Genomic DNA, 16980 nt, shown 5'->3' on the forward strand with positions numbered 1-16980 from the left:
GCCTACTGTGGGAGTTTTTTCCTCTCAAATAGCCAGTGCTAGCCACTGTCAATGCGAGGCTACTGAACTTAACGGTCTGGCTAAGCACTATCTTTGTCTCAGAACCAAAACCTCAGAACGTTAGGAAAATCTTTGTTGCTTCATTCACTGAGCTTTAAAATCCCTGTTTCTGAAACTGCTTGGGTGATTTTCCCTAAACTTTCAGCCCTGGTATGACAAAGTGGAAGGGCTGGGGTTTCAAAATCGGCTTTCTAAAACTTCAGTCAGGAAGCAGAGGCAGGGCTCATTAGGAGTGAGCCGCTTGTCTTGTGCCTCCACAGTGCCTAGCACAGGTAGGGGAAGTAGGCAGCAGCACCCCCTGGTTTGAAGTGTACATATACAGGGTTTACAATTTTGTTCAATGGCTTTCAGCACCCCCCCAATATAAAACATTGTTCCAACACCCCTAGTAGTGGGGGCTAGAGATAGCTTCGTAACAGATGGGTCATCAGCAGCGAGACAGGGGCCCCAATCAAGGCTGTGGCCCCAGAGGCGGGCGGTGAGTACACAGGCTCAGCAGGGCCCCAGGTTCTCCGCAGCGCTGCCGGGGGTCTGGGCGGGGCGGGGCAGCCCCAGTACCCCCGTGCCCCGCCCGCAGGGAGCTGTGGGGTCAGGGCAAGGGCAGGGGCAGGCGGTGTCTCCGGCGGGGGTGGTGTCTCTGCCACCGCAGCCTCAGGTGCGTAACCCGCACCCGGGTGCACCCTGCGGGAGCGGCGGCACTGAAGCCCGGCCGCTCTGGGTCTGGCGCAGCCCGACGCACCTGCTCACCTGTCCACAGCTCCGAGGAGAGGGGGGGCGCGCGGCCCCGCCCCGCCCCCCTCCCCCCGGGTTCAGCGCAGGCGCCCTGGCGGCTAGCGCAGGCAGGGGGCGGCAACATGGCGGAGTGAGCGGCGGCGGCAGCAGCGGCTCCGGCTCCACAACAACAGCGGCGGCGGCAGCGGCGGTGCTGCTGGTGGCTCGCGGACCTGTGCCCAGCCCGCTTCCCAGCGCCGTCTCCGGGCCGGGCGCGGCGGCTGCTTCTCCTCCGGCCCCCGGCGGGCGGGCGGGCTCCGGCTAACGGGGCAGCGGCGCCCATAATAATCCCTCATTATAGTGGAGCGGCTGCCGGGACGGTCCCTGCGCCTCGGACCGGCTCCCTGCGGCCCCGCCGGGCGCTGCTGCTGTGGAGGCTGGGCTGGGCTCGGCTCGGCTCGGCCGGGGGCAGGTGCCGGAGGGCGCGGGGGGTAGATGGCGAGTGAGAAGCCGGTGTCAGGGCCGGACCCGCAGCCCGCGGGGCTCGTCCCTGTCGGGGCCGGAGGAGGCGGTGGCGGCAGCGCCGCGGTGATGGGGGAGCTGCGAGCGTCGGGCTCTGGGTCCGTGGTGCTCCCCGCGGGGATGATTAACCCGTCGGTGCCCATCCGCAACATCCGCATGAAATTCGCCGTCCTCATCGGACTCATCCAGGTCGGCGAGGTCAGCAACCGGGACATCGTGGAGACCGTGCTCAACCTGGTAAGGGGCCGGCACTCCTCCCCGCCGGCAGGGTCAGGGCAGCCCGCGCCCCCTGCCGACCCCCCGAGGGACCCAGGGACTCACTACGCACCCTCCCCAGCCGGCGACTTCCCTTCCCCACGAACCCCACCCATTCCCCCCCTGCCAATTCCCACCACTGCTGCTTCCTAATCCCAAAACCATGCGTATCCATGGATTGCCTCTTCGCCGCCCCGATCCCTTGCATGCACCCATTGCTCCCTCTTCACCCCTAGGAGAGACCCTTTCCTCTCGCCTACTCCACCCTTCCCCACAATGCCGGTTTGTGAGCCGCACGCTCATCCGTATGCAACCCACTCGCTCTGCCGTGTACCTAATGGCTCCTTCCTCACCTTGTGCGAGAGACCCATCTGCTCAGCCTAAACTCCACACAGGACCTCAGCTAGTGAAACAAACACGTACTCTTTACAGTCTAATCTCCTTCCTCCTCCCCCTGTGCTGTCTTCTGTTGTGGAAGTGGAGTTGGTGCAATTTATGTTTATTATATATGAGAACCAGTTTTTTTATATGTTTATTATATATGAGAACCAGTTTCGTAATCGAAAACTTCAGGTGCTTGCAGACTGCCAGATAGCCTGACGACTTATTCCTCTGAAGAAAAGGGACATTTGATGTTGTATCTGTTTTTAATTGTATAAAATTGAAATGCAGCGTGAGCTGGTATCTTTCTTTGGAGATGCAAATGTTTGAAAGATTTAACCCTGTTAGCCTGGAGCTAATCGGGTTTGATATGTTGAGGAGGAGAGTTTTTGCGTCATTTTAATAAGTATGTATTGCTACACTCTGTTGTAAGGGATTAGTTTGCTCATGTCTTAATCCCCTGTTCTAGTGTACCAAACTGCATTCTTGCCTCCAGAATTAAGGGTGTCAAAAAGGTCTGTGTGTTGGAAAATCATTATTGCATGTGTATAAAAGACACAACAGGAAAAGGATGTTACAGTGTAACTCCTCGGTCATTCACTCGATGGTATGAAAGAGTTACTGCAAGATTGTATGACTTAATGTTTTTGCGCTACCTACACCAAAGCCTGGGAAACCTACAGAAGTCTAAGGAGAGGAAAAAAAATGGATCTAAAAATGAATCACTGCAGCAAAGCTTTTGAAAGCAGTTCAGTCAACAAAATATATCCTCAATTTTACTTATGAAGTAGGATAGAAAGCCACTGCTTAAGACTGAAGGGCACTTAATTTAAACTACCCTTCTAACAAACAAGTTTAAAATGTTAAACTTGTGTTCATTTTGTAACAAAACCATGCACAGAGATAAAATTGTATCTGGCACTTTAAAACCATGTATTCTTCCAATGGTTGACAATTATTTGCATTTTGACCTAACGCAGGCTGAATGGAAGAGCTGCAGCATTCAGAGAGAGATGTGGGTTGGTTAGATCATTTTAATCTTTATGGTTTATGTGGATACACGAGTTAAAGCTCTTGTTTTGTGAATGTGTCAAGTCAAAGACAGACAACTGTCTGTCTTTTCAAACTATTTTGTCATCTTAAAATTATCTTTACAAGTAACCTTTCAGATAAACTATTGTGGTACAAGTTGTCAGAACTTGATATTCGTCACTTTATTGGATATTATCCATTCATTTCACAGTAGCACTGGGAATAGGGAAATAACATGAAGTGATATTTCTTTTAGTAGCTTCAGATAAATCATTACATAAGTGTAGAGTGCTTAATCTTTTTCCTGTGTTTATCCTCCTTGGTTGGTATTGCTAATGAAAAGGGAGGAAGCTTAAATCTGACAGCCTAATTGCTGATACAAAGACTAACATTACTTTTTGTGTTTGGTTTTTGTTTGGTGATATTTCTCAGAAAGTCATAAAATGTTTGTTTAAACTATTTGGTTACAGGACTACCCACTGTTTAGTTAATGTTGAAAGGTACGCATTTAAATCTAGAAATATGAATAAAGGTTATAGTAATGCTTTCAGCATCAGGGGACACACGTGAACATAAAACCACTTGGGAAGCTACTGCAGTATCTATGCATTCTGGATAAGTCATTGCTTAACAGATGGACTCGGGCATACAGTAGCAGAGAGAATATCATCTTTCTTTGATGTGGAAATATAATCTAACACTCTCCAGTGCACTGAATGACTAGTGTGCATTTATGCTTATATTTTGGAAGTTAATTTACTCACAAGTAAAACAAACAAAATGAGCCTGGAAGCTAGAAAACAAAATTATGGTGGTATATCCTGTAAACTACCAACGTTCCCCTGCTGCTGCATTATTGATTTTTAGCTCCAAGTATTTAAAATGAAATGTATTTCTTTATTTTTAGCGTTTTTTCTTTTTTGAGGAAAAGCTTGAGGTTGAGGGAAACAATTTATAGTTGCTAAAATGTACTATTTATGAATGAGTGTCCTTTAGTTGTGTGTGCTAATGTGAATGGGCATTGTTTAAAGTGCTGTCTTCAATGACTTCTTGGATAAAATGATATAGTGTGCCAGTCTCTGACAATCATCGTGCCTTTAACTATCCCGTAGCATGTACACAAGCCATTTGGAGTTATCTAGCTTTCCTTTGTTTAAGGGAGTATACAGTGGGTTGGGCTTTTCTTGTTACCTTACAGGTGGCTGTCACAGTAATGTCTGATTCTTGAAAAATGACCTCTGTGATACAGTATGTATGATGAAATATTCTCTGTATCCAAACATACCATAGAATTAAGAAATTGCAGTCTCTGAATTGATGCCGAGCCGGCGATAATGTTGGGAAATCCTGGTGTGAGATCATTAAAGTAAAACTACAACATAACCATCAACTATTCTAATCACTACATTTAACTAAAAGTGAATAAACTACTTAAGAATGCCCTTGAATCACTTTTTATACTGTATTTGTCTCAAATGGACTAGGTTTTGACTGAGAAATTCTGCTCATCTGTGGCATATGGGAAAGGTACAAAGATTGAGGTTTAAGTGTTATTGCTGTTCACAATTGTTTAAAATAAACTGCTGCCTACGTGTAATCAAGTTATTAAATAACTTATCTTAAATTAACTCTGAAAAATCTGTTTGAGTATTCCAAAATTATGCTGCATTTCTTGCATTTTAACCTATCCCATCAAGTGACCCAGTCTGAAGTAGTACGTCGTGTACTATTTAAAAATCAACTTTTGACACTGCAGTGACGTAGTACCATTGTATCTTGTAGTACAGGAAGATACTGTGACAACCGCAGGTACTTCTGGAGTGGGAATATTGGGTATGTAATGGTGCCCTCTGTAGCAACAAAACAGCACACTCAGGCTACATCCTACTCTCATTTTTACTCATGCAATCCCACATATGTCATGGTAGACTTTGGCCCTTAATTATATTTATACTGATATCTCAGCACTGGTTTGAATGTTCCAGAATTAAATAACTGGTTCATTAAAACATTTATCTATTCCTTAGTCAAATATTTACTATAGGGATGTTTTCCTTTGAAGATTTTGTCTTGTGGAGTCAAATTGTCCACGAGTTTTATTTACCTCCATGTGTTCTGATATAGGTTAGTTTTGAACTATCAATTGTGGGGTTTAGTATCAAATTTACTCCTTTCCCCATATTGCTTATGAAAGGTCATCTTGAAACTGAAAGGGTAGCTAGATAATGGTAATTGTAGAAGATGCTATGTTGACTGTCAATAAAGCATCTATTGGGTCACTAACCAGAGTGCATAGGGTTCCTGTCAGTGCTCAAAGTAAGTTTAAGGTTTGAAGCCAGGTAGAAAGAGGATGGCTGAAGCTTGGCATAACTTCGAGACATAGAATTTTTTAAAGGGCTAAGAAAGATGGACTTGGAGACAGGATTTGTAATATCCAGTTGGATGCAGTTCATAGCTCTCTTAGGAGCAGGATTATTTACCCCCTTCATGGTGGTGCATGGACCTTCTGTAACTAAAGTTTTACTCTTCTGTGTCATAAGGTGTGAGAAAAGAATTGGGCAGGATCAATTTGGTGGATGAGACTGTGGAATCTGACTATTCTATTTCTCCTCTTACATTTAATGGCAATAAAATTGGTAGGGAGGCTATCAAAGCTCTGAGGTTCGTGTGGAGGAAGAACTATTTCCTTAGCCTTGGAAGAATTCTCCCCCACACAAGAACTGTTCAGATTGTGTGCTGGAGCTAGAATTAGTGTTTAAAGAGGAACTTGCGCAGTTATAACTACATCAGTGTAGTTATGTTGGTGCAGCCCTTTAATGTAGATACATGGCATTGATGTAGAATGGGGGTTGCAACTTACAGATGCATCTTAGGCTGGTGCAGTGCAGCACATCTGCACTGGGGATTTGTGGGGTGAAATAGAGCCTAAGGTATCTTAAAGTTATTGTTTCAGGGTGTGCGTCTTCCAGATGTTAGAAGTAAATGCTGTCTTAGTTTACATTTTATTTGCACTTGGGAGGGTTTCTTAACTGAAAAGGCTAGGATGCCTTTTCTTTTTAATGAAAGCTTAATTTGCTGTAGCAGATGAGGTAAGATCCCTGTTTACTAGTGGAAGTTTCCTCTCCCCTTTGAGTCAAGCCTTATGCTATGTTATGGCTCTCCTAGTGATAGTTCAATGTAGGGAATTAGCTTTTTATCGCCCTTGGCACTGACAGTTTCTCTTGCTACAGTGTATTTGGAAACAAACTTTCTTTATAAATCTAATAACAAACAAAAGCATATGAAATCATGATGATAGCACTGTATTACTGATGGTATACTTAATGGTTAAACTCAGGTGTTTGGCAATTTCTAACTTGCCTTTTGTATTGAAAGTTCTGATGGACAGTCCCATAAAAAAGCAAAATCTGGTTAATCTGTCAGTTTTTTTTTCAAGTATTAGAAATATGCTGTAAAATATTTTCCAGAAAGTTTGTAGTGCACTAAATCAAATGTTGTGTTTACATATCTATGTAAAAAACTGTCATGAGTGCAGTCACTTGTGGAATGTGCTCTTAAGATTGAAAATAATTGTTACAAGTAGTAAAGTACTACTTAGTATGTTTGTTTTCATTTAAAAAAATGCACAGTGACATTCCGAATAGATGATTATTTCATGTGTCTGGAAGTGCACATAGTTTAAAAAAAAAAAGGGCAGTACAATTGCATTTGTTTAAATTAAACCTTCAAATTAATGTTTGTTTCAGAATGAATAGCCATTTTACACCAATGATGGATTTCTAATAATGGGTTTTCATTTAAACACAGGAATATTTAATACAGTATTCACAAACAAACACGAAAATAACAAACTGAAGTTACAAACATTTTTACGTCAACATCCAATTTGTATATCGTTAAACAGAAAGGGGGAAAGGTGAATAACTCCTTCGTATACATGGGGATGTATATCAAAATATGGCTTAGAAAGGAACTGTCAATCTGAACTATTGAGCTGGAACCAAAACCTGCATAATATAAAACTTATGATTTTCTGTCAATTTCTCCTTGTGTATACATAATTGTCTTTACATAATTGTCTGGAGTATATATGCATGGTGTATGTGATATGGTGATGGGACCATCAGGAAAAGTGGAGCTGGAGCCAAGGCACAAAAGCTCTTCAAAAGTCCGCACCTAAAGCTCACTTAAGTTGCTAAGGGCATGTTGGCTCCCAAAAAAAGTACTCAGTCTGTTGTGAGGTAGAGCTAGGGTTGCCACGCATCTGGGTTTTACCCAGACAGTCTGGTTTTTGACTTCTGTGTCCAGGTGCCATTTAGGGTTGCCAGGTGCCTGGTTTTCAACCAGAAAGCCAAAAAGCCTGCTCAGCCAGGGTTGCCTCCTACCTGCAGGAAGGCTCCTTGTCAGGCTGCAGCAGCTCCCATTCCAGCCCTAGAACAGAGGGAGCACAGTTTGGTTGAGGGGAGGTGGAGATGATCCAGCGAACGACAGGGACGTGAGGGAGAGGAGTGAGTGATGGAGGGCAGGGTCTTGGGTCGGGGAGGGGGGGCGGAGGGGAAGAGGTGGAGCAGAGGTCGTGTCTTGAGGTCCAGTTATCAGCAAGTTGAAAGGAAGCAACCCTAGATGGAGCAGAGAACATAAATGTGACTTGAAGGGTTGTGGAGGAGAACTGGAATGTCTGAAGAGGCATACTGGGAGGCCCAGAGGCAGCAAGGGTCTATTTTGGGTGATGGAGGGGAAATGGGATATCTGGAGGGTGATGTGAGGTTCTAGGGTCAAACTGTGGGGGAGCTGAAATGTTGAGGGAGTCCATGGGATAGAGTATCAAAGGGGTAGCCATGTTAGTCTGTATTATGGTGTCTTTGAAAAGTGTCCATGCAGCTTGCAGGGATTTCACTCTAGTCACTGTACCTTTTAATTTCTGTTTAACTAACCTCCTCATTTTTGCATAGCTCCCCTTTCTGAAATTAAATGCCACAGTGTTGGGCTGTTGAGGTGTTCTTTCTACCACAGGAATGTTAAATGTTGTTATATTATGGTCACTGTTTCCAAGCGGTCCTGTTATAGTTACCTCTTGGACCAGATCCTGCGCTCCACTCAGGACTAGATCGAGAGTTGCCTCTCCCCTTGTGGGTTCCTGTACCAGCTGCTCCAAGAAGCAGTCATTAAAAGTATCAAGAAATTTTGTCTCTGCATTTCGTCCTGAGGAGACATGTACCCAGTCAATATGGGGATAATTGAAATTCCCCACTATTATTGAATTTTTTATTTTGATAGCCTCTCTAATCTCTGTTAGCATTTCATCGTCACTATCGCTGTTCTGGTCAGCTGGTTGATAATACATCTCTATTGTTATATTCTTCTTAGAGCATGGAATTACAATCCATAAAGATTCTGTGGAACATGTGGATTCATTTAAGATTTTTATTTCATTTGATTCTACATTTTCTTTCACATATAGTGCCGCTCCCTCCCCCCGCATGACCTGTTCTGTCCTTCCGATATATTTTGTACCCCGGAATGATTGTGTCCCATTGATTGTCCTCACTCCACCAGGTTTCTGTGATGCCTATTATATCAATATTCCCCTTTAACACGAGGCACTCTAGTTCACCCATGTTATTATTTAGACTTCTAGCATTTGTGTACAAGCACTTTTTAAAAACTTGTCACTGTTTATTTGTCTGCCCTTTTCTGATGTGTCAGATTCTTTATGTGCATGTTTCTCGTCTGATCTGGCCCATACTTTGTCCTCTTTCATCCCCTCCTCCTGACTAAAACCTAGAGAATCTCTATCAATAGACTCTCCTCTAAGAGAAGTCTCTGTCCGATCCACGTGCGCCTCTGCAGCAATCTGCTTTCCCCCATCTCTTAACATTAAAAAGGTTGCAGAGCAGTTTTTAAACTAAGTGCCAGCAGTCTGGATCCACTTTGGTTTAGGTGGAGCCCATCCTTCCTGTATAGGCTCTCCCTATCCCAAAAGTTTCCCCAGTTCCTAATAAATCTAAACCCCTCCTCTCTACACCATCGTCTCATCCACACATTGAGACTCTGAAGCTCTGCCTGCCTACCTGGCCCTGCACGTGGAACTGGAAGCATTTCTGAGAATGCCACCATAGAGGTCCTGGATTTCAGTCTCTTTCCAAGCAGGCTAAATTTGGCCTCCAGGACATCTCTCTACCCTTCGCTATGTCATTGGTACCTACATGTACCACAACCACCGGCTCCTCCCCAGCACTACACATTAGTCTATCTGGATGCATGAAGAGAGCCGCAACCTTCGCACCAGGCAGGCAAGTCACCATACGGTTCTCCCGGTCATCACAAACCCAGCTATCTAGGTTTCTAATGATCGAATCTCCCATTACTAACACCTGCCTTTTACTAATGACTGGAGTTCCCTCCCCCAGAGGGGTAACCTCAGTGTGAGAGAATACCCCAACATCATCTGGAAGGAGGGTCCCAACTATGGGAAGGTTTCCCTCTGTTCTCATTGACTGCTGTCCTTCTCTGGGGCTTTCATCCTCCTTAACAGCACAGGGGCTGTCTGACCGGAGGTGGGACAAATCTACAGTGTCCCAGAAAGCCTCATTAACATACCTCTCTGCCTCCCTTAGCTCCTCCAGTTCTGCCACCCTGGCCTCCAAAGCCTGTACACAGTCTCTGAGGGCCAGGAGCTCCTTGCACCGAACGCACACATATGCCACCCGCCCACAGGGCAGGTAATCATACATGCTACACCGAGTGCAATAAACAGGATAGCCCCCACTCTGCTGTAGGGATTCTATCTGCATTTTCTCCTACAGCTACCTAGGTTAAAGATAGGGTTTTGTTTAAATCAAGAAGTTTTGATTATAGTTTAGTTTAAAGGTTTTAGAGAATGGCAAGTGTACTTTGCCCCCCTTCCCACTGGGGGAAATCTATTTTAGGGTTTTATAAAGCAACCATCACTGTTAAAACCACAATTACTAGAAGGCCAGTGGAAGTACCTGAAATTACTTTACTTTAAACTTTTTGTTTTAAATTGACAATGTCTTTAAGACCTGCTAGGCATGCAGTGACTTTAAAATATTAAATATTGCACCTATCTAACATTTGTCACAAAAAAGACTCACTATTCAATAACCATGTTTATATATTTCTTTCGTTGAAGTGTTTTGTGTACCTATACCGTCCAAAATAATTTGTATGAATAAATGAGCAGGAAAAAGCTTACCTTTTAACTCCATATGCAAGGAAAGAATCTGCAGTCTTTAGATTATTCCAGTAGGTACTTAGTCTTTTTGTTCAGTATTTGTACAAAGCCAAGCAAAAAGAGTTCTGATCTGCAACTGGGTCTTGTAGGCAATATGATTATACAAATAATAACTAATATGATTATACAGTTTTATTGGCTTGCAAGCTATAGTATTGCAATATAATCTCAGGGTGGATTGATTTAAATCACCAATTTTAATCATGATTTAAATCAGCTGGCAGGAAAACTTGATTTAAATTGTTTTAATCTTGTTTTGGATTTGTGCTTTTCAATTATTTGCCTAAAGAAGGGTTGAATCTCACTGGTTGGTAACCATTAAAACATTGATTTGCAACTGTCAAGGTTCCTCCCCCACTCTGAACTCTAGGGTACAGATGTGGGGACCTGCATGGAAACCTCCTAAGCTTACTTTCACCAGCTTAGGTTAAAACTTCCCCAAGGTACAAATTAATTTCATCCTTTGTCCCTGGATCTCCACTGCCACCACCAAACTCTAACTGGGTTTGCTGGGAAACGTAGTTTGGACACGTCTTTTCCCCCCAAAATCCTCCCAACCCTTGCACCCCACTTCCTGGGAAAGGTTTGGTAAAAATCCTCATCAATTTGCATAGGTGACCACAGACTCAAACCCTGGGATCTGAGAACAATGAAAAAGCATTCAGTTTTCTTACAAGAAGACTTTAATAGAAGTAAAGAAATCCCCTCTGTAAAATCAGGATGGTAGATACCTTACAGGGTAACTAGATTCAAAACATAGAGAATCCCTCTAGGCAAAACCTTAAGTTACAAAAAAGGTACACAGACAGGAATAGTCATTCTATTCAACACAGTTCCTTTCTCAGCCATTTAAAGAAATCATAATCTAACACATACCTAGCTAGATTACTTACTAAAAGTTCTAAGACTCCATTCCTGTTCTATCCCCGGCAAAAGCAGCATACAGACAGACACAGACCCTTTGTTTCTTTCCCTCCTCCCAGCTTTTGAAAATATCTTGTCTCCTCATTGGTCATTTTGGTCAGGTGCCAGCGAGGTTACCTTTAGCTTCTTAACCCTTTACAGGTGAGAGGATTTTTCCTCTGGCCAGGAGGGATTTTAAAGGGGTTTACCCTTCCATTTATATTTATGACAGCAACTAAATATAGCCTTTACACTGTTTGGTGCTGCTTTTACTAACCAGGGGGTATGCTCCATCTCTACACATTTAAGCTTGCATACACATGCATAGCTTGACTTATATTTATTCAGACACTTAATTTTTCAATTTTTTGTCAGAGTATGGTGAATGATACATTTCTTATTCACTGGATTGATGTTTTTAATTCTATTTGTGTGAAGCTCTGTTTGGATGGAAATTAAAATGCAGAAAACATTTTAGAATGATTTTTTATAGTTAATAAAACTACCTTAAATGTGCTGGATACATTAAATTATCAAAATGTGGTTAATATAACAGATTTATTAAGCAAAATACTATCTTTAGTTAGTGAAATAAACTGATCTGGTCATCATGCCATTCAAAATTTTAGATCTAGTAGATCTCAGCATCACATTAAATTTTTATTCATAGATAGAAAGAGGAAAACAGGCTTCCCTATTTTTTGTACTCCCAGTTGGTGTTTCAACCTTGACTCAACTAGTCATTGAACTGAATAGTTGCATATTGTATATAGTTGCTATGACTGTTGACCATGTGACTAACACTTTTCTAGTGTCAATTTTGTTTACTTCCTTTTTCACAGAATCTGCAGCACTTTAAAAAGGTAAAATTGATAGATGGATTTTTGTTCAGTTTCCTTGATGAATATAAACATACTGAATATAAACAAACATGTCCTGGTCACTTTAGTCAATGTCAACCTGTGACCTTATCCTAGTCCTTTAAAATAGAGCTCTTCTGATGTTCAGCAACCGTGTAGAACAGGGGTAGTCAATTATTTTTTGTTAAGGTATAGTCAAGGTCCAGATTCTAGAGAAAATAATAAAAATAACAACGATAATAAGATTTTGGAGTCTGTTCAAAAGCATCTGACGGTACGGTTTTGGCCTTCAGTGTGCCTATTGACTACCTCTGCTGTAGAACCTGTTGACATTGAGATTTGCAGCTGATTCCTTTTCTTTGGATCAGACTCAGACCCATTATTCAGGAGATGGGCAAGAAACATGTGGCATGATTAAATTGCCCTTGTGCTGGTACTTGCTAGATGCTTTCATCTTCCTTCTATTTGTTTAATGCTATTTTCCTTGATAATGCTTCTAAAGTAAAATTTGCATCTGCATGTGGATTTTAGAGACCTCTGAAATACTGGCTCTAAAATCAGAAGCTTTGTTCTCAAGATTAAACTTCCAGAAGGAGCCCCTGCAGGATGCTGACAGAGAGCAGCTAATGTGCACAACATACATGCTCAGAAAGAAACAAAAGGCAGGATTCAAACTCGCAGTATGTGGATGCTGTTCAGGTTCAATGGCCACATCATATCATTCTTGAAACTACCATTGACATCAGGCTGTCTGCATACACTCAGGCTTTCAGCAGAGCTCCAGTGCTGTTGTAGATGTGCAAATGATTTTAACTAATCAACTTGGCTCAAGCCACATTGCAGATTCAGCTTTTACCCTAAGTAACTTGTTAAACATAGTTTCCCTAAAGCGGCAATGGATGCCAGACTCTAGCTAAGAAGTCCTGAATAGGTACTATCAGGCTGGGGAGATTCACAGGCATAGTATGAACTCCAGGTGTGGGCAGAAAAAAGTTATAAGGGGTATAAAATATTGATAGGGGGGTGATTTTTCTAGGGTACTGAATCTTGGGATCCTCTTGACCTCCTATTTAGACCATTTACCCTATTCTGATTCCCTTGAGGCATTACAGTTTTCAGGGTGATCTGAAGAGGCATATGGATTTTGCAGCACTTGGACAAACCATTGTTTAAACAAGAAACTAATCTCATTCTTCACTGTAGCGATGTTGCTAGCCCAGTGTAATAGTGATGTCAGGTTTTCAGCTTCTGTGTTAAATTATTTTCTGTTTGTGTACTTTTGGGTACTTTAGATCCTTGTAACTTCCTAGAAACATGGTTTGTATAGGTTTATTTGAACCGATTGTATATATTTGAGATGAAAGCAGTTTTTGAAAGAGAAAATTCACAAGGTCTTTTAAAAATGGTTTCCTTTGTATACAAATTTAATTGTTACCACGTGTGCACGGTGTAATTTAACATGTTTTTATGTGTGACCAAGAAGTGAATCAGAGGATGCACAGGAAGTGATGCAGGCTATAATTTATTAAGACATGAGTTTGATTGAAAATCCATGTTAAGAAACTTGAAGTTTTGTGGAGGCTTGCTTGTGCTTTCAAAACAAAATGCTGGGTCTTGAAAAATTACAGCTAGTATTTTTTGTTTAGTCTGCAAATTGAAATCCTAGCTAAATAGGATTACATATCTTAGTGAGATGAGTTCTTTTTAGCACTGTAATAAATATGCTGAGGCATTGTTGAACATTACTGCTTACAGTTGTGTTACTGAGGAATTTAGCATTTTGCAACAATTGTTAACTCCAGTCATTACTATGGATTGTAAACTGTTTTCAGCCTTTTGTATTGTAGCACTTTTTTTATGCTATAGGTCTGATTCTTCTCTCATCTACACTACTGTAAATTGTGAGTAAATAATTTTAAGGAATGGAGTTGCACTGGTTTAAGTGAAGACAAAAGCAGATCCAGAGTTTTCATTCCCATCTATAATTTTTTATTTTTTCCTTAGATATTTATTTCACTAATATTTGAAAACTATTTAAATCAATTAAGTAAAAAATGCATGGAAAAGCTATTGTTCCTCATTGTCTATGGGGACATTGTCAAGTAGGGGAGAAGTGCATTGTCCGCTTTGTTGCGACCTAGCTTTGTTTTCTGAGATGATAGATTTGCTTAGGGAGTTGAAACTGTCCTTCATGCTAAATATATGGAGAAACTTTGTGCCATCTGTGGCTTAATACCTCACTTGAAAAGGCCAAGACACAAGTCATTTTTAAACAAGTGGTTGTTAAGCCCTTGCTCAGAAAACTACACAGCAAATTATTAGTCATTTTAGTGACCACCTTCAAAGCTGCTGTGGGAGCAAAACCAGTTGTATTTGAATTCTACATTCTCTCAATTCCTAATAGTCATGGGTTCAGCTTGATGTATGCAGTGGACGGTGGAATTGTATAAATGGGTTTGATCTCTTTCTGGTGATGAACAAGGGTAGGGTGTCCATCGTGACTTTACTAGATGTTTTGGTAATAGTTGACAGAATGAAGTCCAAGTGACTCATTTAAAGGATCATGCTGAGCTGAACAGTAATCTCACTCTTTAGTAGTTTCACTTTTTCCTCTGAGAGGTCATGCAGAATAGGGATGGGCAGGTGCTTGTCCTCCACAGCACTTGCACATGCAGGTTTTGTACCTGGATTGGTCGGGTAATTTCTGCTTTTCAATATGAATGTGAAGCTACTTAGACTTCTAGAGGGGGAGTGTTACCAGTAAACTTTTGGCACTGAGCTTTTCATATTTAATCAATCCCAAAGTCTATAGTTCTACTCATCCAGTGTTTGAGATTGGGATGAAAGTATGAGATTTGTAGAAGTCAATTTAGCCAAGACACAAGTTATGTTTGTTAGTAGGGGAGGCATTTCAGTGAATGGATGAAGGCTTGTGAGTGTGTTATGCTATTAAAAATAGGTGCCCAACTTTTACCCTGATGGCTTAGAGCTTTGAGATCTTGTTTTAGCATTATATCTAGATTCTGAGGCGTCCATGTTGGACCACATTGCTTTTAATAAAGTCTAGCTGCTCAGAAGGCTATTCTTCTATAGTGCAACTTTGCAATGGTAATAACTGTCTTATTCTAGCCTGTAGGTGAATATTATAATTCATTCTACGTTGTAGAACTAATTAAAATATCATCAGTTGTCAACCTATCATATAGTAACCACTATTTCCTATTCTATGTGTAGGTAAAAACTGCAAATATCTGACACCATGGTGTGGTAACAAGGCAAATGGTACTTAGGGTTATTAGTATAGTAGGCAAATGCAAATTTTTGGCAGTACCTTGTTTTAATGTCCATACAGAGTATTTTGTGGCTCCAAATTTTAAGACTTCAGTTTCAAAAGAAACTGCCCCATGACACTTTGTCACTGTTGAGCACTTTGAAATATGAGAACTTATTAATGCCTTACTCCTGATTCACAAGCAAGGGGACAGTGAAACCACTTTAGTTAAATTTCAATTACTTTTAATGAAAACCATATGATAATATTTAGTTACGTAATTAGCTAGGAGTTACATATGTTATGTCTGTATCAGTATCTGTATTAGCAGTATATTTTGCTAGTATGCCCCCTTATCCCTCTGAACCAAGACACAGGCATATTCTAGTACTATGAGCGTGCTCTTAAATTCTTACATTCACTCATGATGATTAATTTTCAAATTTGGGCTGCTATTGGTAAAAGCAGCTGCACAAGTGCAGCATGAGGAAATGGATGCAGCGCTTGAGTCACTTGAGTTACAGTTGTAACACAGGACGTATTTCGCATCTGAAATGCTACAGAGTTGTTTCCGGTTTACCAAGCCCATGGAGGTCAGAAGCTTTCATGCAGATAACTGATCAAGCACATGTCACATCACTTTGAAGAACTTCTTATGCTGTTGTCTCTAGGCACTGCAGGTATAATTGTGTTCAGAAGTAAGGCATAAAATGTGCTCAGGTTAGTCACTGGTGATGAAGATGATGATTTTGACATTATAATAAGCAGAGATGGAAAACAGTTTGTCCAGTAAGTCAGAACTATTGTATCAGATAAGACGCACTACAACATATGCACAAAGAAAGATACTGCTGCAAATTGAGTGATCCTGAATTAGCATTGATTGCTAAGTTATCCTCTAAATTAGACAAAACTCTGCTAGCTCTTCTTATTGACAGTATCATTACAAATGTCCTGATACATTCTCCACCCAGCCTATAAATTGGTCTTGGTGTACTGCTGAGACTCAAAAGCCCATGTGTTGGCTCCTGTACTAACATCAGTGATCCCTGATGACATGAAGATTCCCAAGGCTGTCTAACCTAAAGAAATAGCTGTAGACAGACTTGTCAACTTGACATATTTCACAAGAAGTCACCTGCATAGTCATTGAAGGTTCTGCAGAACCTTTAGGTAAGTACACTGGCCAGCAAGTGGTATCATCAAGGACTGTGTGACCAATTTCAGAGACTACATTGAACGCAAACTAGTAGCAGGCGGTGTATACCTTGTCTTTGATAGGTACAAAGACTTCAGCTCAGAGTGTCTAAAATCTAGCAGAGCTACAGAAGTGAGCAGAATGCATCGGTTTACATGTACACAGCTAGCTCCACAGAATGTTTTCTTGTTGGTTACATAAAATTATAAATGATTGACTTCATTTGTACAGCACTTGTAAGACAAGAAGTTACTCCAACACACTCTAAAGCACAAAGTAGTTATCACAGGCAGAAAACACCCCAGCTGAAGTAAACCAGGGAATTGTGGTGATGAACAGAGAATAGGTGGCTATCTTGCCTGGGGAAGCTAATATCCTTTTACAGCAAATGGTGATGGTTGGAAAAGATGGTGATGGTTACCTTGAACAGGGTCTAACCTCTCTGGTAATTATGGAATCCTGCAGTTCAAGGGAGAACGATCACAACCTGCTGTGCTTCAGCTGAGCAACACTGGAACTCTGCACTCTCAGT

The 16980-nt window shown here is 41.6% G+C and overlaps 1 protein-coding gene across 5 annotated transcripts in view; it reads left to right on the top strand.

The window, feature by feature from the left end:
• Nucleotides 1–935: 935 nt before the first annotated feature.
• The window catches only part of NBEA (neurobeachin), an 858254-nt gene continuing 842209 nt past the window's right edge, over nucleotides 936–16980 (top strand). For 4 of the 5 annotated variants that reach the window (XM_048847613.2, XM_048847638.2, XM_048847630.2 and 1 more), the window contains exon 1: nucleotides 937–1530. In XM_048847613.2, coding sequence (XP_048703570.1) covers nucleotides 1267–1530 — 264 coding nt within the window. In that variant the 5' untranslated portion in view covers nucleotides 937–1266. Of the gene's footprint in view, nucleotides 1531–16980 lie in introns of all 5 variants that reach the window. The other variant, XM_048847621.2, reaches the window with a different exon arrangement.

Source organism: Caretta caretta, chromosome 1 (assembly GCF_965140235.1).
Source record: "Caretta caretta isolate rCarCar2 chromosome 1, rCarCar1.hap1, whole genome shotgun sequence".
NCBI classification, from domain to species: domain Eukaryota; kingdom Metazoa; phylum Chordata; order Testudines; family Cheloniidae; genus Caretta; species Caretta caretta.